The following is a 25,315-nucleotide window of genomic DNA, read 5'->3' as shown; positions in this document are numbered from 1 at the left end:
GATGGTTGTAAGCTATCATGTGGGAGGCTGGGAATCAAACCCAGGTCCTCTGCAGGAGTAGCAAGTGCTCTTAACCACTGAACCAATTCTCAAATTCCCAAAATAAAATTCTTTTTTTTTGTTGTTTTTTTTTTTGTTTTTTTTTTTTTGTTTTTCGAGACAGGGTTTCTCTGTATAGCCCTGGCTGTCCTGGAACTCACTTTGTAGACCAGGCTGGCCTCGAACTCAGAAATCCGCCTGCCTCTGCCTCCCGAGTGCTGGGATTAAAGGCGTGTGCCACCACGCCCGGCTAAAATTCTTTTTTAAAGAATTCTACATAGTGAATTCCAGGAGAGGCAGAGAGAACCTGTCTCAAATAAATAAATAAATAAATAAATAAATAAATAAAAGTAAATCTCACAAACTAAAAAACCATTTTGTGCACATGAGTACAGTGTTAGAGGACGCCAAAGGAGGGTGTTGGATTCCCTGGAGCTGGAGTTACAGGCAGTTGTTAACTGGCCTCTGTGGGTGCTGGGAATTGAACTCAGGTCCTCTGGAAGACTGGTATGCGCTTCTTCAACTACTAAACCATCTCTCCAGCTCTTCTTTCTAAACTCTTGAAAGTGTCCTTGATGCAGGCAGGAAACATTCTGTTCATCCACGTGTTAATATTTTCACTTAGCTCCTGCATTTCCCTGATAACCTGTAGCTCTCAGTGGCTTCCTGTATTTTTTAGAGTGGTTAGATTGATATAACATTATGCATTAATAATCTTATTGTTTAGGCTTTTTCATAGGTGGTTTCTGGAATGTTTCTCTAGATGTTTTCATAATTTGTTGTTGTTGAGAATTATAGGCATTCTAGAGACTATGTTACGCTTGCCTTTCCACTTCTTAGCACTTGCTGGGTTTTGTTTGATGAAAGCTAGCATTTATTTTTACAAGCTATTTTTTGCAAAGTGTATTTTTAATATGGCTACATGTTTCTATTCTGTGGTCTGCTAGTAACACAATGTTTTTTCTTACACTGCTGGCTTCAAAAGTGGGATTGCAAAGATTCCTTCCTCATTTAGTGCTTTGACAGCCACACAAACTGCTGCTGGGGCAAAAGTGAAACCGATGCTCATGTCTGTGCCAGTGCCCAGGTTGCTCCCAGACCAACACTGTGCACAGTGTCGTGATTTGAAGGCTGTGATCCACTCTTTTTCTAGTACTGGTCAACCACTCCACTGTCACAAGGAGTAGAAGGGGCTGCTCTAGTGATGGGGTGTGGTAAATGGTTTGTGTATATTTCTCGTGTTTAAAAACATCAGTCGTCTTCTCTATCTGGTTATTAAAAATATCTGATAAAGCTCTGAAGTTCTAAGGTTATTTCATGTTTAGTTCTACTTGGTGGAAGAGATGATCTAAATTTCATATGCTGTCCACTTTGTGGTAGTGATGTGTTTTGAAGTACAGATATTTAAATTTGATAAGGTTCAGCTCAGAATCATTTTTATTTTACGAATTTTCCTCTTGGTGTCACTTCCAACAGTTCTTTACATAAACTATGACAACAGAGGTTTCCTTCTGTTGATTAATGTGGACAGAAGGAGGACTTTTGGAATGAAAGGAACATAATAGGGAAGAGAGCCCCGCAGAGTTGCCTGGGGCCAAGGCACAGGTGACTTTGTGGCAACTGGATTGAGAACTGGTGAGCTGGTGTTGATAGGTCTTTGGTGCCGTCAGTTTCCAGGTGCAGAGAGATGCAGGGATGCCGTCTCCAGGCTGAGCCTGTCAGTTCTGTGAGAGACTACGAATTCTGGGCATATGCCCCCTGGATGTACCATGGCCATATCATTGCCCATTGTGCAACAGCTAGACACCACAGGGAGGCCCTTCGTCAGCCACCACCCTCCCCCAGGTGCCCTCTACTGAGAAAGCTGAACAGAAGTTCATTTTAAAAAAAGAAATACTGAAAGATTTCTATTACTACAGAACATATTTTGGAAGATGAATGTGAGCCGTGAGGCATAGTTGATAAAGTGTGTCCATATATCAAACATTTAAACTAGTCAATCACTGGGCAAGTGAGATGCCCTAGTAGGAAAGCACTTGCCGTCAAGCCTGACAACCTGAATTCCACCCTCAGAACCCACAGGATGAAGAGAGAAGCAACTTCCACAGACTCATACACACAGTGCCACAAGCATGTATACATGCATACACACAATAAAAAGCAATCAATAGCCGGGCAGTGGTGGCGCATGCCTTTAGTCCCAGCACTTGGGAGGCAGAGGCAGGCGGATTTCTGAGTTTGAGGCCAGCCTGGTCTACAAAGTGAGTTCCAGGACAGCCAGGGCTACACAGAGAAACCCTGTCTTGAAAAAACCAGAAAAAAAGAGAGAAAGAAAGAAAGAAAGAAAGAAAGAAAGAAAGAAAGAAAGAAAATGTTGCATTACCTGAGACTGGAGAGATGACTAAGTAATGAAGAGCTCTTATTCTGGCAGAGGACTTGGGTTCGATTCCCACCACCTGTGTGGTGGTTCACAACCATCTATAGCTATAATTCAGGAGGTCCAATGCACTTTGACCTTCAGAGGTTCGTGCATGTTCATGGTGCACATGATACATTCAGGCACGTAACATATCCACAGAAAATAGAACAAGTATTTTTTAAAAGTATTATATTATCTAAGCTCTTGAACTCTCAGATTCTTGGCCTTTGTAATCAAGTTTCTGAATAATGGGCTTAAACTAAATATATTTAATTTATGGCTCTCACTTTTTTCTTATTGTTAACCTTGTCAGTATTTTTGTTGATGGCTGGGCATGGTGGCATGTATCTGTAATCCCAGTTCTTGGGAGGTAGAGGCAGGAGGATCAGGAGCTCACTGTCATCATAGGCTATGTAGGTAGTTGGAAGTCCGCCTGAGGATCAGATATTCTGCTTGAAAAAAATAAATCTATATGGATGTTTCTACTAAAACATTTGCATAAGTCAGATAGTCTTAACTGACTTATTCCAAGCAATTTTAGTATAAGTATTAGGGATAATTTTTATCTAAAATATTTTAAATTTGCTTTGGAAATAAATATGCTTTGTAAATTATTAACTAATAGTTCCCTAGTTATGGAAAACAATTCATGTAAATTTTCTGTGTTTCAGAAACCTTTTCCCAAAAAGGACAAAGGAACTCAAATCAGTTGTCCATAGTGCTCCTGGCTGGAAATTATTTGGTAAAGTCCCTCCCAGAGAAAATCTTCAGAAAACCTCCAAAATTATTCAGCAGGTAAGTACTAAAATGACTGTGAAGTTTCCCAGGGCTCTTACAAGCATTGCTCATTTGCCAGGTGAGACCATGAGAGTCTCAGGTGGCAGGGTCACCCCAAATTTGTACATAGTGAAAACAAGCCAACATGGGCTACATAATGGGGCCTGTCACAAATAGAGCATTGTTTTCTTTCTTAAAAGTTTTTTAAAAACTATGTTTTAAAGGCTTATTTTTATCACATGTATGGATATTTTGCCTGTATGTATGTAAGTGCAGCTTTGTGTGTGGCTGCCACCAGCAGAGGTTAAAAAGAAAAAGAAAAGCATCAACCCCTGAACCCGGAGTTAAGATGATTGTGAGCGGTGGGCTGGGAAGCTGGGCGCTCGTGCTCTGCAGCTCAGTGCGCTCTCTCAAACACCAACAGCCCTCAGCATCATTTTCTTGAAAATTAACTACTTCATTTTTATTTTTCTAGATACAAACTTTGGAATTATAGGTACTTACTGTAGCTGTCTTAATATTTTTTTAGAAGACAGGCTGCAATGTTTTTCTACTATATACTAAGGTTGTGGAAATTCTTTCAAGTAGCTAACAGGTGGGATGCAAGGCTTAGGTGAACACACTCACTGTGCACAGCGCAGGTTAGTGGACTGCAAAGCAGTGAAGCTGGGTCAGCCTGAACTGTTCTAAAACTCAGCTGTTGTTTGAAAGGAGCTTTCCAGCCTGGCATGGTGCTGCAGCCTTTAATCTCAACATTCACACTTGGCAGGTAGAATTTAGTGGATTTCTGCAATTTCAGAGCCAGCCTGATCTACATAGCAAGTCTCAGGCTAGCCAGGGCTACATAGTGATACTTCATCTCTAAATAAATACTAAACAAACAAATTCTGTGTTTTCCTGCCCAAATGGAGTTTACCGTATTTTATATAGCCAACATCTATAAAAAATGTTAAAAGTTTTTATCTTTATTTATATTAAAAAACTTTATTCAAGGAGTTAATAATGTTTCTTTCATTTCTCGAGTAATAATTTTTTTTATTTTATCTTGTTAATGCTTTTTAGATCTTTAAGAACACTTGGCTAGGAATGGAGTGGAATAGACTTATAAATCTCAGCTCTTTGGAGCCAAGGGAGGAGGGAGAACTGCAGAGAATCCAGGACAATCCTAAACATAGCAAGATCATATCAGCAGTACTGCATGTCATAAACCAAAATAAAAGTTAAAGCACTGTTATGTTGGGGATGCAGCTCAGCTGGTAGCGAGCTTGCTGGCATGCGTGTACAAAGCCCTGGCCCGTTTGATCCCTCAGCACTGCGTAAGCTGGGTACAGGGGCACCATGCCTTTAAGTCTGCTTTATAGGGAGCTTGAGGCCAGCCTGGGCTACAAGACCTGTCTCAAAAAGTAAAGACATTTAATTAGTTTCATTAAAGCAGTAAGTAGTTTGTGTAGGTGCAGGGGCTTCAGAGTTCTGTAATCCCCAAACTTTAGCCTGCTTACTTGGTGTGCAGAGGAGACATGTGGGTTATTTATATTTTTGATGCAAACTCAGTAGAATTCTACATTTGTCAGGCAGGGTCTAAGCTGTTAGGAAGGATGTTGTTTTTTAACATTGTGGTACTACATACTTTTCAATGGCCTTATCATTGTTAATGGATTTTCTCAGATTAATGTGAGAAAAATCTGGGTACAATATTAGAAATAGAATTGGATTTAAAATGGGGATGATACTGTCTAATCCTAAAACAAGATTTGAGAAGTTTGTATAGTATGCAATAGACATTTGTCCAATTGTGGTATATTATATAAAAATATCTGGAGGCTGGAAAAATGGCTGCACAGTTAAAAAGTGTGTACTGTTTTTGCAGAGTACCTGAGTTCATTTCTCAGCACTCACGTCAGATTCATAACTACCTGTAACTCCAGTTCCAGGGATGTTAACACTTTCTTCTAGACTTTGTGGACACCTGTACTTGTAGTCACATCACACACACACACACACACACACACACACACACACACCTAATTAAATATGAAAAGCAGTGGGGGCTGACATGATGGCTTAGTAGTTAAGAGAGATCTTAATGTTTGATTCCCAGCACACGCATCAGGGCTCACAACTGCTTGTGACTTCAGCTCCAGGGAATCTTAACAGTTCTTGTCTCTGAGGGCACCCCTACAAGTGACATACATAGATACACATGGAGACACACAATTAAAATCAAAATAAGCTGAAATAAAATCTGAACATAATAGTACGTGCTATAATTCTAGTTTTGGACTTTAGGCTGTCTTACAGGAAAATACTGAGTTTCAAGTTTCAGGCCAGCTGAGGCTATCTTAAAAAACAAACAAACAAACAAACAAAAACAAAATCGGAAATCAATGTATGTGTGACTGTAGTCTGGAACTTACTCTTTAGATGAGGCTGGACTCAAACTTACAAAGATCTGCTTGCCTTTGTGTTTTGGGTGCTAGGATTAAAGGCATGCACCACCACATCTGGCTATACGTATATTATTTTTTAATGCTTATTTAGTATTAAGATATTATTTTAAAGTTATTTACTTTGTATATATGGGTGCTTTGTCTGCATGTATGTCTATGCACCTGTGTGTATAGCTGGTGCCCACAGAGGTCAAAAGAGAGTGTTAGATCCCCTGGGGTGTGAACTGCTCTGTGGGTCTTCTGAAAGAACAGCAAGTGTTCTTAAACCACTGAGCCATCTGTTGAGCCTCTGTTAAGATATTCTTTAACTCTTCTATTGTTTTGAGGTCTCATGAAGCCCAGGTGGACCAGGAGCTGGCTGAGATGCAGTATGACCTTGATCTCTGTTTCACCTGGTTCTGTCTCCATACTGGCTGAGATTAGACACCTTTAAGCCTCTGCCCTGGTTTAGGCAGGACAGAGGCCCTAGGGCCTCTGATACCCTAGGTAGGCACCCTCCTGATTGAGCTACATTGCCAGTACTCTACTAAGGTAGTCTTACTGAATTCTTCAAACATGGCTATTTGTTAATAGGACTACTTCTTATTTCATTTGGTTTAGAGTATGAAAATTATTACTAAGACAGCAATAACTTCGTTAACCTAAAAAAGCTCAGAACTTCTGTCATAAAGTTGTGTGTGTATGTGTGTGTGTATGTATGTATGTATGTATGTATGTGTGTGTGTGTTCATATATATATATATATATATATACACATACATACTGTGAGATTAACTTTTGTCTAGCTGAGTGTGGTTTTACACTAAGGAGCCCAAGGCAAATAGATTGCTGTTAGTTTTGCCATTAGTTGGAGGCTGGCCTAGGCTACTTAGGTGGGAGGGCTTCCTAGGTGAGACTGTTGGAAAAAAACCTCCCAGCCAATCAAAACTTTTGTCTGTAGTTTTTCTAGATCAAATTCTCCCTCAAGAGGCCAAACAGTTGTCTTGCTATAGAAGGCTTGTTAAAGTATTTTTTCTTTTTTCCATTTCTCATGTGTGTGCATATGCATGCACTTGAATACCATGTATGTGTGGAGCCCCAAAACTTTGGGAAGTCCATTTTCTCTTTTCATGTGAGTCCTGGAGACTGCACTCACACTCTAACTGTGTCAGGAAGCACCCTTACTTCCCATGGCCTTTCTCCTGTGTATCCCTGACTCTTTGTTTAAATCATCCTGCTGACCTCTTTCCTGAGACTGTCCTTTTTCAAGGTGGGTGTGGCTTTTTCTTATACAAATAGATGTTTACAACCTTATGTGTCTATGCCCTCCTCCTTCTTTTTCTGAGACAGGCTTTCTCTGTGTAGCCCTGGCTACACACACACACACACACACACACACACACACACACACGTATACTTACACATAAAAAATAAATGAGCTAGCACTTGGGAGGCAGAGGCAGGAGGATTTCTGAGTTCAAGGCCAGCCTGGTCTACAGAGTGAGTTCCAGGACAGCCAGGGCTACACAGAGAAACCCTATCTCGAAAAACGAGAGAGAGAGAGAGAGAGAGAGAGAGAGAGAGAGAGAGAGAGAGAGAGAGAGAGAGAGGAGAGAGGAGAGAGGAGAGAGGAGAGAGGAGAGAGAGACAGACAGAGAGAGAGAGAACAGAGAGAGAGAGAACACAGAGAGAGAGAGACAGACAGACAGAGAGAGAGAGAGAACAGAGAGAACAGAGAGAGAGAGAGAAAGAGAGAGAGAGAGAACAGAGAGAGAGAGAGAAAACAGAGAGAACAGAGAGAGAGAGGGAGAGAGAGAAAACAGAGAGAAAGGGTTGTGAGATGAAAGGCTAGAGATTTTTCAGAAAGAGGATAGCTGCTCACCTCACAGCAGCCTCTGGGGTGAAGATCCCCAACCTTTGCTCCTTTGCTCTTTGCATGGCCCCAGTGAGCTAACAGATACCTACTAGCCCCACCTCTTACAGGCTGCACCAACTTACACTGTAGAGCAGTCTGAGACTAAGTCTTTATGTGTGAGTCTGTAGGGGACATTTAAAATCCAAACAGTTGTCATATCAGGGATGTAGAGTAGATGGTAAAGAGTCCTTAGGTATAAGGTTAAAGAATTAGATTTTATCCAGAATTTCTTTATAAAAGGCACTGAAACATCAAATAATTTTGGAAGTAGCATAGAAACTGAAACAATAGATGTGTACATATGGACATGAAGTTATATTTTGACAGTCTGTTATTCTGCTTCTCACACACAGTGTCTTAGTAGTATTTTTTTTAAGATTTATTAGAGCCGGGTGTGGTGGCGCACGCCTTTAATCCCAGCACTCGGGAGGCAGAGGCAGGGGGATTTCCGAGTTCGAGGCCAGCCTGGTCTACAAAGTGAGTTCCAGGACAGCCAGGGCTACACAGAGAAACCCTGTCTCGAAAAACCAAAAAAAAAAAAAAAAAAAAAAAAAGATTTATTAGATGTTTTCTTCACTTACATTTCAAATGCTATCCCCTTTCCTAGTTTCCTCTCCAAAAATTCCCTACACCCTCCCCCCTCCCCTGCTCCCCAACCCACCCACTCCTGCTTCCTGGCCCTGGCATTCCCCTGGGGCATATGACCTTCGAAAGACCAAGGGCCTCTCCTCCCTTTGATGGCCAGCTAGGCCATCCTCTGCTACATATGCAGCTAGAGACATGAGCTCTGGGGATACTGGTTAGTTTATATTGTTGTTCCTCCTATAGGGCTGCAGACCCCTTCAGCTCCTTGGGTACTTTCTTTAGTTCCTCCATTGGGGGCCCTGTATTCTATCCAATAGATGACTGTGAGCATCCACTTCTGTATTTGACAGGCACTGGCATAGCCTCACAGGAGACAGCTATATCAGCGTCCTGTCAGCAAAATCTTGTTGGTATATGCAATAGTGTCTGGGTTAGGTGGTTGTTTATGGGATGGATACCCAGGAGGGGCAGTCTTTGTATGGTCCTTCCTTCAGTCTCAGCTCCAAACTTTGTCTCAGTAACTCCTTCAATGGGTGTTTTGTTCCCCATTCTAAGAAGGAACGAAGTATTCACACTTTGGTCTTCCTTCTTATTGAGTTTCATGAGTTTTGCAAATTGTATCTTGGGTATTCTAAGTTTCTGGGCTAATATCCACTTACCAATGAGTGCATATCATGTGAGTTCTTTTGTGACTGGGTTACCTCACTCAGGATGATCTTCTCCAGGTCCATCCATTTGCCTAAGAATTTCATAAATCCATTGTTTTTAATAGCTGAGTAGTACTCCATTGTATAAATGTACCACATTTTCTGTATCTATTCTTCTGTTGAGGGACATCTGGGTTCTTTTCAGCTTCTGGGTATTATAAATAAGGCTGCTATGAACATAGTGGAGCATGTGTCCTTCTTACAAGCTGGAACATCTTCTGGGTATATGTCCAGGAGAGGTATTGCTGGATCTTCCAGTAGTACTATGTCCAACTGAGGAATCGCCAAACTGATTTCCAGAGTGGTTGTACCAGCTTACAATCCCATCAGCAATGGAGATATGATAGTATATATAAGTGACCCTAAAAATTCCACCAGAGAACTCCTAAACTTGATAAACAGCTTCAGTGAAGTAGCTGGATATAAATGAACTCAAACAAGTCAGTGGTTTTAGTAGTATTACCCAGAGCCTGTATAGTATATTAAGAATCCAGATCTTGGGCCTGTCGACATAGCTCATAGTTAAGAACTTGTGTGTGTGTGTGTGTGTGTGTGTGTGTGTGTGTGTAAGGGGGGGAAGAGAGAGAGAGAAAGAGAGGGAGGGAAGACAAAAGGGTGGAGAGGAGAAAGAAAATGAGAGGAAAGGGAATAAATGTCTTTTAGCAGCACCATATATTAAATAATTATTTTATTTCATTTTATGTATTTATTTATGTATTTATTTATTTATTTTTTTATTTATTTATTTTGTGAGTCAGGATCTTATTCTGATTTGCCTGGGCTTCACAGAAATCCACCTTTACCTCCTAAGGACTGGGACTACAAGCGTGCACCACCATGCCTAGCTGCTATATCATTTTTAAAACGTACATTGTGTGTGTGTATGTACGTGTGCGTGCATGCACGTGCCTGTGTTTAGATCTGTGGGTCCTGTATGTATGTGTATGCACAAATGTTCATAGCATACATGTTGAGGTCCCAAGACAACTTGATGAGTCTGTTCCCTGCTTCTCCATCGCTCTAGTCTTGCTATAGCATTTTTACAGTTTGCAGTTCTCTTTGGAAAGTTCAAGGTGATCATTATCTCCATAAATACAGTAAGTCCATATTTTGAATTATCATGATTCAATAGAGAAAAGTGCTTTGAGTTGGAAAATATGTAATAAGCATGTAAAAAGATTATAGGCTACAGTAGCTAAACACCAGTGAATGAAACCTCTGACCAACATACATACATTTAATTTTCTTCATAGAAATTAATGTCTTTTGTAATTGCTAGGTGACTTTCAAAAGTTGTTTGTGTGTGTTTCTGCACATGAGAATGTGCATGTACATGCAGGTGCCTGTAGAGCTTGTCAGAGGCCAGTGGAGCTAGAGTTGTAGGTGGTTGTGAGCTATTCACCATGGGCGCTAGGTCTGAGCTCTTACATTCTGCAAGAGCAGCAAGTGCTTTTAACTGCTTAGCAATATCTTCAGGCTTTTTTTTAACAAAGGGGAAAAACATAAGAATCATAGATATTATAACTGAATAAACTTATTACTGATTTTTTGCCAATTTCTAGGAATGGATTTTATAAAATTATAAATATTTCTTTAAAATGCTCAAATGGAGAAATTTAAATGATTCTACAAAGAATATATTAACATTGTATCTCTCTTTCTTTCTTTTCTTTTTTTTTTTTTTTTTTTTTTTGGTTTTTTCGAGACAGGGTTTTTCTGTGTAGCCCTGGCTGTCCTGGCACTCATTTTGTAGACCAGGCTGGCCTCGAACTCAGAAATACGCTTGCCTCTGCCTCCCGAGTGCTGGGATCAAAGGCATGCGCCACCACGCCCGGCTAAGATTTATTTGTTTATTATATATAAATACACTGTAGCTGTCTTCAGACACACCAGAAGAGGGCATCAGATCCCATTACAGATACTTGTTGAGCCACCATGTGGCTGCTGGGATTTGAACTCAGGACCTCTGGAAGAGCAGTCAGTGCTCTTAACCGCTGAGCCATCTCTCCAGCTCTTTTCTTTTCTTTTCTTTTTTTTTTTTTTTTTTTGGTTTTTCGAGACAGGGTTTCTCTGTGTAGCCCTGGCTGTCCTGGAACTCACTCAGTAGACCAGGCTTTGAACTCAGAAATCTGCCTGCCTCTGCCTCCCAAGTGCTGGGATTAAAGGCACCGCCAACACTGCTCGGCTACATTGTGTCTCTTAATAGATTATCATATTTAATGAATTAAAGTAACATTATTAAAAAGGTTTTTAGTTTAGTAAAGTGTATTGTGTTTTACTCTATAATTTTGTATATCATGTATTGATAAATTGTTTAAAATTAGATTAAAGAAGTCTACTTATAAGGCCAGACTTCCTCCTCTTGAGGGGTATGTATCTGTAGCAGTTAGATTCACAAAAGCCTGAACTCTAAAGCCTGCATTATATTAGACTCTCACTGCCCTCTTCAGAGAGCTCTTTTGAAGCAGGACACTTGGTTCCCTGTATCCTGGCTCATCATTTCCACCACTCAGCTAAGGAATAAAACGTAAGCTTGTCTGCTTGTAGGTTATTCAGAGCATAGGTAGATGATCCTACTGAGGGCAGTGAGACACAGGGCCCGAAGACCCTTCCCAGTTCATCTACAGAGTAGCTCTCTCCTCCTTTCTCCTGACACATTTTGGTACTTTTTATATAATATTAATTCATAATTTAAGCTCTCCTAGGAAATAAAAAGGATTTTATTTGTTTTCTTCATATTTTAGACCCATAATAATACCCTTAATAACACAGGTTTAATAATACATAATGAAAATTAGGAAAATCTCCACCTAAATTGTATCCTTATTTGCCCTAGGAGTACGAAGCTCGAACAGGGAGGACCTGTAAAGCACCCCCTCAGTCTTCAAGACGTAAGAGTTTTGCGTTGGAGCCACTTTCTACCACTGCCCTGATTCTTGAGGACCGACCACCGTAAGTGTTTAGTGAGCTCTAGGTACATCGTTTTACTCAAGCCTAGGTTGAATTGTTTTTACTGTCTCATTTTAAACAGAGCTTAAATCCAGAATGACATTTCTTTGTTTTGTTTGAGATAGAACCTCATTTAACCCAGGCTGGCTTCAAACCCAGTATCTTCATGCTGTTCCACCCAGTGGTGGGATGATTGGCGTGCTTTGCCATGTATCCAAAAACAAACAAGGAAAAACATATTGATGTTCAGGCTTTATCTGGTCAGTCTCACTATGTAGCTATGGTTGTCCTAGAACTCAGTATGTAGACCACGTTGGTCTCAAAGTCATAGAAATCTGCCTCCTTGTACCTCCTGAGTGCTGGAATTAAAGGTATGCACCTCCACAGCCAGCCACTATAAAATAAAACCTGTGTTCTTTCCAGGAATGATGGTGTATACCTGTATCCCTCTTATCCAGGGGCCGAGGTAGGAGCATCAATTGAAAACACAAGTGTGTGGTCAGACTGGAAGATACATACATGCATACATACACAGATACACACACAGACATGCCGCAGATCCTCTGGGTCCCTGTGTCTGCGTAAAACTGGTCTCTAGAGTAGGTGGGCAAAGCTTAGGATTAATTTGACAAACAGACACACACACAGGAGAGGTGTTGAATCTGAATGTAATGTTCTGGTCGAGCCTCAGACTTTTTATATTGCAGCGAATATCAAAAATTGTAAATTATAACAGGCAAGGTACATTGAAGTTTTCCAGGTGCAAGAGGAGTGACTTCAAAAGGAACCAGATAAATGTTTACACTAGAGATTAGCACAGATGCAAGAGTTTCACACTTTAGTGTTAATAGCACCAGGGGGTTGTTAACTCTTGGCAGACTTCAAGAGTAATGTAGTGTCACTGACCCCGAAATTCTCTAGGCCTTGTTAAATCTTATCTTGTCTGGAGAATCCTCATTATCAGGATAGTATATTAACTCGCTCTTGGTATGGAATGCAGCCTGTAGTAAAGATTTCTATCTCAGTGAGATTTTCAGTCTCTTACTGCAGACAACTGAGTTAATGGCTCTGATTTATTGTAGTGCTTAATTAGTTACTGAATAGGTTAAGCTCCTTGCTGCTATCTGGGATCTTGGAACACTGGGAGAGGCTTTAGCTAATTCAGAATACAATCTTAAAAGGCATTTACAATAAGGTAATACTAAATAGAGAGCAGTGGATCCATACACTAGACTAACGCGGGAGCGGAAAATTAATTATATGGTTTATATAGATTAGGGAGAGAGTGCCAGACTCCAGGAAGAGAGTTTCCTTGAAACTCTTTGCTTCATGAGCCAGCTTCCCAGCTTTCACTTTGTCAAACTGACTCAACCAAAGTATGTGGCACAGACACACACACACACAGACACAGACACAGACACACACACACACACACACACACACACACACAGACGGATTTTTATCTTAGAACTGTACCATCACCACTAAAACCAGCATGTTTTTTGTTTCTATTTCAACACAGTGTTCTTTATTTTATGGCAAGTATTGTTTAGGAGAATTATTTTGGTTTTGATGTTTAATATATATTTAAGATATACATGCCTTTGCCTTTTATATCATATAACTACTGAATTTCAACCAGCTAGAGAGATGGCTTAGTGGTTAAGAGCACTAGCTGCTATTTGAGAGGACCCAGGTTGACTCAGTGCCCACTTAGGAGCTCAGAACCATCTGTAACCAGTTCCAGGCCTTCTTCTGGCCTCCGTGGGTACCAGGCATGTGCACAGGCACACATGCACTTAAAATACCCATGCAAAAAATAATAATAATATAATTTTTAAAAATTAGGGGTTGGACCACATTTAGCAATAAAATTCTTACTTAGAATGTGCAAGGCCCTGGGTTCAATCCCCAGGAAGAATCTATGGTTTAATGACGGAAAATCATTTTTTGCTTTTGTTTGTCTTTGGCTTTGTTTTGTAGTGTCCACAGTGTTGCTATAATTCAGAATAATGTTTATATTTTTCCAGAAAAAAGCAATACTTACTAGAGCAATACTATTTGTTTCTTAATCTCTTTTCCTCTCTCTGAGTCTCCTGGGTATGTTTTGTTGTTGATAATTTTGTTTTTCTTTCATTTTTCTGGTCTGCATCTGTTACCTTGTTGAACATAAATAGAGTATCTGATGTTAAGCAAAAGTGGAATGTTTTGTAGATGCTTTCAAAGAAGAAGAAGGGCTGGACTTCAAGAACATTTAGGACTAAAAAGTTGTGGCCCTCATACAACTTTTTTCCTTAGTTAAGGTTTTATTGCTGTGAAGAAACACCATAACCATGGTAACCCCTGCAAAGAAAACCTTTTAATTGGGATTGTCTTACACTTAAGAGGTTTAATCTTTATCATCATGGCTAGAAGCATGGCAGCGTGCAGGCAGACATGGTGCTGGGGAGCTGAGAGTTCTTTTTTTTTTTTTTTTTTTTCGAGACAGGGTTTCTCTGTGTAGTCCTGGCTGTCCTGGAACTCACTTTGTAGACCAGGCTGGCCTCGAACTCAGAAATCCGCCTGCCTCTGCCTCCCGAGTGCTGGGATTAAAGGCGTGCGCCACCACGCCCGGCTCTGGAGCTGAGAGTTCTATACCTGGATCCACAGGCAGCAGGAAGAGAACCCTCAAACAACTCTCTTCGTTATTTTTTAAAAGAGTTATTTATTTATTTTATGTATATGAGTACACTGTGCTCTCTTCAGAAACACCAGAAGAGGGCATTAAATCCCATTACAGATAGCTATGAGCTATCATGTGGTTGCTGGGAATTGAACTCAGGACCCCTGGAAGAGCAGTCAGTGTTCTTATTCACTGAGCCATCTCACCAGCCCTCAAACAACTTTCTAATTGGATAGATTTGGGTTGCAGAATGACCTGTACGTGACATATTATTACTCATTGATCTCCATAGTTAATTGGACTGATTGACCTATTTGTCTGGGTGGAGGTCTTTCACTCCTTCACATGTATTAAAGGGTTCCTGAAGGAATTGCCACTGGCAAGAAAGCAGACTGTAGAGGGAGAGAGAAGAATGAAAACTCAGGCCAGTGCCATTTTTGTGGGCACTAGGCCAAGACCTCCAGAGACTGACCCTCTGGTTTATTTTCCTTATACATTTAACTACGGAATTTGTTGTGGCCTTTACATGAAGAATGAATTCTATTGGCTGATAAACAGAGCTCAGGTCTAGGACCTAGAGACAGATCTGTGATAAGCATACGGACAGATCCTATCGGAGGATGCAAAGCACATGGGGCCTCTTCCGTAGGGATATGCTCTCTTCACTTGAGAGCTGAAGCTCAGGACTAGGACAGTGCATATTGGGAGGTTCCAGAGGGCTGGCTCATAGAAGAACAGAGAGATCATCAGATTTTCACTCTGGCATTCCAGGTGACTAGGTGTTATTCATTTCCTGCCTCTGAAGAAAACAGGCCCACATGATTAACAGTCCTGGTTTCTGCAGTGTTATTCTAAGCTGTGCTTTCTACACATGTCCTTCTTAAGGCAGTGTGCTTGGTTGAAGAGGATGGCCTGCCTGATGGAGAAGGACAAGTGTGTAAGCAGTCACACTCCCCTGCTAGATACCTCTAAGTAAGTTCTCAGTGTAGGAAGTTTATTCTCAATACTTTTTCTATTGATGTTTTTTTTTTTTTTTAATCATTTTAGGAACCTGGTAATGGATGCTGAGAGCACTGACTCAAAGCTGTTATTCCAGCACTTGGATAGCTGAGGCAAAAGCATTGCCGGAAGTTAGACACTAACCTATGCTCTGTAGTGATGTTTGGGCCAACCTTGGGGTATGCAGTGAAATCCCGGTATCATCCTCCCTTCCCCGCAAGCTCCTATAGTTAATAATGAGACCATGTAGAACTTTCATTTCAGACTTCCAGGTATAAAAACAAATGAGGCCAAATTCAAGATTCCTTTTCTAGAACAGTCATTTGCAGGAAAGCATGAATGCTTACTTAAGCAAGGAAAGAACATTTGGTTGAGGGTCTTTAGATAGACTCCTGGCGTGGTAGGTAACTTGAGTTTCCATCCTAAACTTCTAAAATTCATTTTAAACAACAGATACTTTACAAGAATATAAATGCTTTCTCACAAGAAGTTTCTACAGTATTTGAACCCTTCACACCTTGGTTTTTTACGTTGTGCACCCTTTCCATCGTCTTTATTACCTCTGTTCATGGTAGTGTCTTCACCGGACTGCAGCCTCCTTATCCGTACTTCCTCTCATGTTTCTATTCTTTTTTTTTTCCCCCTGAGACAGGGTTGCTCTGTGTAGCCCTGGCTGTCCTGGAACTCACTTTGTAGACCAGGCTGGCCTCAAACTCAGAAATTCGCCTGCCTCTACCTCCCAAGTGCTGAGATTAAAGGGGTGTGCCACCACTGCCCAGCTGTTTCTATTCTTTTAAGTGCTAGGATATATCTTTTTTTAAAAAAGATTTTTTTTTTTTATGTATATGAGTACCCTGTAGCTGTCTTCAGACACACCAGAAGAAGGCATCAGATTCTATTACAGATGGTTGTGAGCCACCATGTGGTTGCTGGGAATTGAACTCAGGACCTCTAGAAGAGCAGTCAGTGCTCTTAACTACTGAGTCATCTCTTCGGCCCCAACCCTGTCTTTATTTTTTAATTAATTAATTAATTTTTAAAAATTTATTTACATTTCAAGTGCTATCCCCTTACCCGGTTCCCTCCCCACCCCCGAAACTCCCTATCCCATCCCCCATCCTCCTGCTTCTATGAGGATGTTCCTTCACCCATCCACTCACTCTCACCTCCCCACCCTCGATTCCCCTACACTGGGGCATCTATCAAGCCTTCTTAAGACCAAAAACCTCTCCTCCCATTGATTCCGGACAAGGCCATACTCTGCTACATATGCAGCTGGAGCCATGTGTACTCCTTGGTTGGTGAGCTCTGGGAGGTCTGGTTGGTTGATATTGTTGTTCTTCCTATGGGGTTTCAAACCCTTTCAGCTCCTTCAGTCCTTTCTCTAGCTTCTCCATTGGGGACCCCACACTTAGTGCATTGGTTGGTTGTGAGCATCTGACTCTGTTTATAAAACTCTAGCAGGGCCTCTCAGGAGACAGCTCTATCAGGCTCCTTTCAGCAAGCATTTCTTAGCATCCACAATAGTATCAGAGTTTGGTGACTGTATCTGGGATTGTCTCTGGATGGCCTTTCCTTCAGTTTCTGCTCTGCACTTTGTCTCCATATTTGCTCCTGGGAGTATTTTGTTCCCCTTTCTAAGAAGGATCGAAACACCCACGCTTTGGTCTTCCTTCTTCTTGAGCTTCATGTGTGAACTGTATTTTGGATATTCAGAGCTTTTGGGCTAATATCCACTTATCAGTGAGTGCATACCATGTGTGATCTTTTGTGATTGGGTTACCTCACTCGGGATGATATTTTCTAGTTCTGTCCATTTGCCTAAGAATTTCACAAATTCAATTGAATAGTACTCCATCATGTAAATGTACCACATTTTCTATATCCATTCTCTGTTGAAGGACATCTGGGTTATTTCCAGCTTTTGGCTATTATAAATAAGGCTGCTATGAACATAGTGGAACATGTGTCCTTTGTTATATGTTGGAGCATCTTCTGGGTATATGCCCAGGAGTGGTATAGCTGGGTCCTCAGGTAATACTATGTTCAATTTTCTGAGGAACTGCCAGACTTTCCAGAGTTGTTGTACCAGAGGATATATCTTTACATATATTTTTATATGTTGACATCTTCACTCTTCCAGTGATATCTACTTCTTTTTAAAAAATTTTCCTCTTACTTATTTAGTTTACTTTATGTGTATGAGTGTTTTGCCTGCATATGTGTCTGGTGCCTGCTGAGGTCAGAAGAAGGGATTGAATCCCCTGGAAATGGAGTTACAGTTATGAGCCTCTGTGTGGGTGCTGGGAACCAGTCCAGTTCTCTTAACCTCTGAGCCATCTCTCCAGCCCCTATATCTACTTTTTAAATCCTTTATGACAGCCTGCATAAACTTCTTGAAATAATATGAATTGAAATTGGCTTGAAATAATAGTCTATACATTGTATTTGTGTATGAGCTCAGCCTACTGAAATTGTATAAGCACCTGAAAAAGGACTTGTCTTGTTTTTATTTTATTAGTCTAAAATTAATAATTTATTAAAACAAGTATTGGAGCTTTTTCACTCCATGCATCTGGTCATCTGTAACCTAGAGATTAAGTGTGATTTCTGTTCCGTTCATCTCTGAGTTGCTATAATGAATTGTCCTTAAATTTGAATGAGGCTGTTTTAGAAGGGAACTGATTTATGTGTCTTATATTAGTGTCACTTAAACCAATTGTATCTTGAAACAGTGCTGGAATGTGGGAATGCTTAATCACTCCTTGCTTATTTCTACATAAATGAGTTGAAAATAGGTGTAGAAAACTGAGGTAAATGAAAGTTTAGTGTTATGAAGGATAAAATCAGATGGTAACACCTGGGTGCAGCCTGAGTACCAACTAGAACGCCTAACCTTTCTCCCAAAGAGTGACTTCTGATGGATTTAGGTCAGATACCAGCTAGCCAGCCAGAGGCTGAGAAGTTGGAGCAGAGACCTTAGTAATTTTGTAGTTTATTTTTTTCTGTTTGTGGATGCAGACAGGTTCAAGTTAGCATGTTTTTATTTTGAAACCAGGTCTTACTATATAACACAGGCTGAAGAGCCAGTGCTCTTAACCACTAAACCACCTCTTCAGCCACCCCCACACCCGCTTTATTTCTTCACACAGGTTGTAAAAATGATTGAATTTTTAGAAAAAGTAAATACCTTAATTTTCTGTGTATGCACTGTTTCTTTTTTTGTTTACTGCACAGCATATCGATACCCACCAGTCACGGGATGGAAGCTCTCTCCTCTCCTTCAGATGTTAGACATTGCTGAACATGGTGACACTCAAGCCAAGATGGCTGATCTCTCTCAGTTCAAGGCCAGCCTGGTCTATATAGAGAAATTCCATTGAAGCCTTATCTCAAAATAAAATAACAACACAGATTGATAGAATATTTACTATGTGGTTGATTCAACTTTGTATTTTAATAGCTGAATACCTATTATACATTTTGTGTATGATTAACTGGAGAAGTCAGCACTGGAACTTAGAGTTAGGGAGTAAGCCAATTATTTACACAGATTTTAAAAGTTTATATCTAATACTTATTTTGAACATTCATTTTTAAAGCACTAAAACTGCAATGAAGATATATAGTGTAAAATTGTCTGCTAACATGAGTTTTCTGTGTGTGAGTGGCAGGTTGAAAGTATTAGAATATTTTTCCAGTCTCTACTCCCAGGTCACAGCATGGACTATTATGCTCTCTTGCCGACTTCTCTGTGTTATCATTTTCCTTCTGCTGGAAGACCCTTTAATGCTTCTTTCAGTGTTGGTGTGTTGGCAGTAACTAATTTTCTGAGTATTTTAGTATTTTTCATTTCTGCTTTCCTCAGATTATGGTATGCTTCGGTATGTTTGTCTCCCTTTTGAGTTTGTCTTTGTATGTGTAGTCTTCTAATTACTAAACTTTTAGACTCTGTTTCTTTTCTTTTTGTTGTTTGTTGTTTTTTTGCTGGTTTTTTGGTTGTTTGTTTGTTTGTTTAAGACAAGGTTTCACTGTGGAGTCCTGGCTGTCATGGAACTGGCTTTGTAGACCAGGCTGGCCTTGAACTTACAGAGATCTGCCCACCTCTGCCTCCTGAGTGCTGGCATTAAAGATGTACACCACCACTGCCCAGCTATTTTTAATGATTTCAGATTTATTTTATGTGTTTGAATATTTTGCCTCTGTGTATATGTGTGTAGCACAACAAGTGCTTTTCAGTGCTGAGCCACAGCTCTACCTCCCGTGGTTTTTATTATAGGTTTAATTTAATGTCACCAATATTTTTCTTCAATATGTAATCTGGAAATTTTACTTGAGGTGTTTCTAAAGTTAGACATTATATTTTTCATCTATGATTGCCTTATTTGGGTGCTAGAGGCGAGCCTCAGAGGTCAGCATCTGCTATCAATGAGGCTCTAGGTTCTCTCTGCAATAGAAAGGAAAAAGGGAAGTTTCCTTTGGTTCTTGAGTTTCTTAGCATGTGTGTGATTTTGTGTGTGTGTGTGTGTGTGTCTATATGTTATATTTATAAAAGCATTTTAAGTCAGGTGTAATGGCACATACCTTTAAGCCCAGTAGTTGGGAGGCAGAGGCAAGTTGATCTCTGAGTGTTTGAGGCCAGCCAGAGCTACATAGTAGAGACTCCGTCTCTAAAACAGAGCAAAGCATACCTACCATATCTGGGGATCCATCCCATAATCAGCCGACAAACGCAGACACCATTGCATACACTAGCAAGATTTTGCTGAAAGGACCCTGATATAGCTGTCTCTTGTGAGACTATACCTAACAAACACAGAAGTGGATGTTCACAGTCAGCTATTGGATGGATCACAGGGCCCCCAATGGAGGAGCTAGAGAAAGTACCCAAGGAGCTAAAGGGATCTGCAGCCCTATATGTGGAACAACAATATGAACTAACCAGTACCCCCGGAGCTCTTGTCTCTAGCTGTATATGTATCAGTAGATGGCCTAGCCAGCCATCAGTGGAAAGAGAGACCCATTGGTCTTGCAAACTTTATATGCCTCAGTACAGGGGAATGCCAGGGCCAAGAAGTGGGAGTGGGTGGGTAGGGAGGTGTGTGTGGGGGGGAGAGTATGAGGGACTTTTGGGATAGCAATGGAAATGTAAATGAGGAAAATACCTAATTTAAAAACAAAACAAAAAAAAAAAAAACAGAGCAAAGCAAAGCCAAACAAAACAAAGCAAAGCAAAAAACAAAGCAAAACAAAAAACCCTAAAGCCCCAGAAGACAAAAGCAAACAAGCAAACAGGAAAAGCTATTTATTATCATTTTGTTATACAATTTTGTTACAGTGGCATTTTTGTGGGTAGACTTTTCTTGTTAAGTTCTGTGCTTTGCTTCTCTTTTGTGTAATGTAAAAGACACTGTACTTTGCATAATTGTATAGTTGACCTTTTGTATTCTTTTAATGATTTTTTTAGTCTGATATCAATTATTTAGAATTGGCTCGATCCTCTTTTTGTTACAAGAAGTCTTTAATTTTTAATTGTTTGTATACATGTGTGTCTGTATTGGTATGAGGGCAGGTGCCCCGAGACTCCAGAAGGTGTCCTATTCCCAGGGCTGAAGTCACAGACATGGATGCTAGGACCTGAACTTGAACAGGAAGTATCTTAACCAGAAACCATCTTTCTAGCCTTGGCTTGTGCTTTTTCATCTTCTGTTTGTTAGAGCAACTCCAGAGTAGCTTTCAGTCTTGGGCTAACTGTTTTTCATGCTGAGGTCGTGCCTGTATAAGAACTTGGTACTTTGAAAGTGTGCTGGATGCTCTTTTCTGCTGGCTCTTTCCTTGGCCACGAGTTAATTACTTACCCCAGATATGTGAGGGAAATCTCTGTAGGAGCCTTCTCTTTGTTCTAGCTATCTTAGATCCCCCAACTCCTGTCTGCTCAACTCAGAAAGACTGGATGATTGGTGGCATCATTTTATGCATTCCCTTTGCTGCTGAGACCTGGAAACTCCAGATGGTAACACCAGAAGTTTCCTCATAAAGATCAATGTCCTTTACTACTGGTCATGCATTGCCTGAGAACTGCTAGTTAGTGTATCTTCTAGTTGTATAAGACAAGAGGGTAAACTTTTCCTTTATGGCCTAAACAGAACTCTTAGACTTAATTCCTCCTTGCTATAACATACTGGAATAATCTGGTTAACTTGAAAAGAGAACAGGAGCTGGAGCATGGAATTTGAATATTTATAGTCACACCTTATTTACTATTGTTGTATGTGCACATGCATATACTCTTGTGCAGGTATATATGTGCCATGGCATATGTGTGGAGCTCACAGGCCGATTCTCAGGACTCAGTTCTTTCCTTCCATTGTGTGTTCTGGGGATTGGACTCAAGTTGCCTGGCTGAAGTGGTGAGCATTTTACTCACTGAGCCATCTCACCGACCCTACAAATTTATTTCTTTTTGAATTTTTATATATCTAATTACAAACTCTGTAAAGCCATTGACCCATATATATATGGGATTAACTGTCAAAACTTGTAGGGAGAATGTTATTTTTAAATTCTAATAAGAGGAAACCAGTTAGATAGTTTGTTACAAAGTACACCTGTATTTATCATGGACGTAAAAAATTGTACTTCTCAGTATTTACTTAAGGGAAGTGAAAATAGATGCTTGAAAGAATTAACATTAGTTCTTTATGCTAACTTTATTCATAAAAGTTCCATATTGGAAACAACCACCCAAATGTCCATCAATATGGATAAATAGATGGAATACTTTTCACAAGTTAAAAAGAAAACTTTATATACATCACACAGTTTAAACCTAGATTGAACAAAAGAAGAATTAGATATAAAGTCAAGCATGGTGACACATGCTTGTTCACCTGAACAGTTCAATCCTACTACTGTTCAGGAGGTTAAGCCAAGAGGATTGAGAGTGTGAGGCAGACCCGTGCAAAACGGAGCTTGACATGAGAAAATGTTATGGTTAGCTGGGTGGATCTCTGTGAGCTCGAGGCCAGCCTGGTCTATAGAGAGTGAGTTCCAGGACAGCCAGGGCTGCACAGAGAAACCCTGTCATGAAAAAATAAAACAAAAAAAAAGAAATTGTAAGGACCATGAACTAGTATGCAGTGATTGAAATCAAAGGTGGGATTTTATGAGATGTGGATTCAATATTGGGTATATAAAAGTTCTGAGGAAGCCGGGTGTGGTGGCGCACGCCTTTAATCCCAGCACTCGGGAGGCAGAGGCAGGCAGATTTCTGAGTTTGAGGCCAGCCTGGTCTACAGTGAGTTCCAGGACAGCCAGAGCTACACAGAGAAACCTTGTCTTAGAAAAAAAAAAAGTTCTGAGGAAATTGTGTATATATCTTTCTTAGTACGTTATTTGTATGGATTATATATTTGTCAAAAATCAAACCATTCTATTCTTTTTTTAAGACTTAAGAGAAAGATTTATGAGCCGGGCGTGGTGATGCACGCCTTTAATCCCAGCACTCAGGAGGCAGAGGCAGGTGGATTTCTGAGTTCGAGGCCAGCCTGGTCTACAAAGTGAGTTCCAGGACAGCCAGGGCTACACAGAGAAACACTGTCTCAAAAAAAAAAAAAAAAGAGAAAGATTTATTTGTGTGAATGTTTACCTGTGTGTTTACATGGTCACTAAGTGTGTGCAGGTACCCATGAAAGCTAGAAGGTGGCATTGGATCCCCAGGAACTGTAATTATAGACAAGCAACTACACGGGTGTTGGAAACTGAGTCCCAGTCTTCTGTAAGAGCAGCCACTGTTCCAAACTGCTGAGCCTTTTCTCCAGTCTCTTGTGTATTTGTTTGTTTATGTTTTGTTTCATTTTGTTTTGCTTCCTTCAGTGTGTAGCTCTGGGTGTCCTGGAACTCACTGTGTAGACTATTTGCAGAGATTTATAGGCCTGCTTCTACCTCCCCAGTGCTGGGATTTAGGGCATGCACCACTGTGTCTGGCTCCCATGCTATTATTTGAAAAACAATTTTTAATTTTTCTTTTAGAGACAGGGACTCTTGCTATAATCCAGGCTGGTCAGGAGCTTAGTGTGTAGCCCAGACTAGCCTCAAATTTACAACAACCTGCTTGAGCTTCCCAAGTGCTAGGAATATAAGTGAGTGTGCATCACTGCAGTCTGTATATGTTTTCAGTTGTATGTCAAAAGAGTTTAGGCTCAGTGGATGCAACCATTAAGTTGGAGAACCTGAACTCTGTCTCTGGGACCAGATAGTAGAAGTCAAGAAGCAGCTCCTGCAAGTCGCCCTTAGACCACCATGTGCAGGCCTCTCCCCGGACCCCTTCACTCACACACACACGCACACGCACGTGCACACACACATACACACAAACACACAAACACACACGCAATACAAACCTTTTAAAAATAAATATGGCCGGGTGTGGTGGCGCACGCCTTTGATCCCAGCACTCGGGAGGCAGAGGCAGGTGGATTTCTGAGTTCGAGGCCAGCCTGGTCTACAGAGTGAGTTCCAGGACAGCCAGGGCTACACAGAGAAACCCTGTCTCAAAAAAACCCAAAAAATAAATAAATAAATAAATAAATAAATATGGGGCTGAGAGATCAGTGAGCAAGTACTGTTCTTTCAGAGGACCTAGGCTCACTTCCTAGCACCCACATAGGCAGCTTATCTCCATCCTTAACTCCATCCTCAGGAGATCCAGCGCCTTCTGGCTCTGCAAGCACCTTCACACACTGGACGTCAATACTAAACTCATAAGGCTCGAGAGATGGCTCAGCAGTTAAAAGCACTGACTGCTCTTCCAGAGGTCCTGAGTTCAATTCCCAGAAACCACATGGTGGCTCACAACCATCTGTAATGGGATCTGATGCCCTCTTCTGGTGCGTCTGAAGTGTACTCACACACACACACACATATACACACACACACATACACACACACATACATAAAATCTTTTAAAAATACATAAACTCAACCTCAGGCATACATACTTACATACAATATATGCTTAAATATATAAACGTAAACTATATACACACACAATAAATACAAGGAATCTGAATTCTGAGTTTGTTTTGAAATACAGAGTTGCTTTTAAGCTTTCATTTACCTTTCTTTGTTGCTAGAGAGGAGAGACCAGGCTGACCTCAGCCTGAGTGCTGGGGTTCAAGGTCTGAGCCACCGTGTAGGCTCATTCACAAGGTCTGAGCCACCCTGTAGGCTCATTCACAAGGTCTGAGCCACCGTGTAGGCTCATTCACATTTTTTCTGAAAGTAAATTTAGTTTAGCCACATTTTTTGTAACTGGTTCTAAAAAGGTTGCAAATTTAAGAGTTTTTTAACATTTTTAATTGTTTTTTCTACAAAAGGAATCTTCCTGCGAAATCTGTGGAAGAAGCGCTGCGTCACCGGCAGGAGTATGATGAGATGGTGGCCGAAGCTAAAAAACGAGGTACATTTGAATTACAGTGGGATGCTAATTTGTAGATTTTAACTATTTCATTTTATTAAAATAATTCTTATTTTTCTCTAGCATTTTTTTTTTATAATTTAGGTTTATTTTAGGGTTTGTTGTTTGTTTTTAATTTTTTGAGACCGAGTCTCACTATGAAGCCATCTTGAGCTCATCATAAATTTCAGGACTCACCCTCTGTAGTTCTGGGATGGTAGGCGTGAGCCGCCATGCCCAGACATGGTTTTTCTTTTCGTTTCCTTTCTATTAAAGAGGACGATAAAGATGTTAGTCGTGAGCCTTATTCCTAGCACTTCATTTTTAGAGTGTTTAGACTTTAGGTCTTTTACATTTAATAATTTTTATGCAATAGCAGT

The 25,315-nt window shown here is 40.5% G+C and overlaps 1 protein-coding gene across 2 annotated transcripts in view; it reads left to right on the top strand.

The window, feature by feature from the left end:
• The window catches only part of Tbc1d12 (TBC1 domain family member 12), a 75,127-nt gene that overhangs the window by 25,259 nt on the left and 24,553 nt on the right, over positions 1 to 25,315 (top strand). For both annotated transcript variants that reach the window (XM_021151624.3, XM_021151623.2), the window contains exons 2-4: positions 3,130 to 3,253; positions 11,705 to 11,820; positions 24,856 to 24,938. In XM_021151624.3, coding sequence (XP_021007283.1) covers positions 3,130 to 3,253; positions 11,705 to 11,820; positions 24,856 to 24,938 — 323 coding nt within the window. The remainder of the gene's footprint in view (positions 1 to 3,129; positions 3,254 to 11,704; positions 11,821 to 24,855; positions 24,939 to 25,315) is intronic.

The sequence above is a fragment of the Mus caroli genome, unplaced genomic scaffold (assembly GCF_978045245.1).
Source record: "Mus caroli unplaced genomic scaffold, Mus_caroli_1 scaffold_20, whole genome shotgun sequence".
Classification (NCBI taxonomy): Eukaryota; Metazoa; Chordata; class Mammalia; order Rodentia; family Muridae; genus Mus; species Mus caroli.
This window is presented reverse-complemented; position numbering and strand designations above follow the sequence as displayed.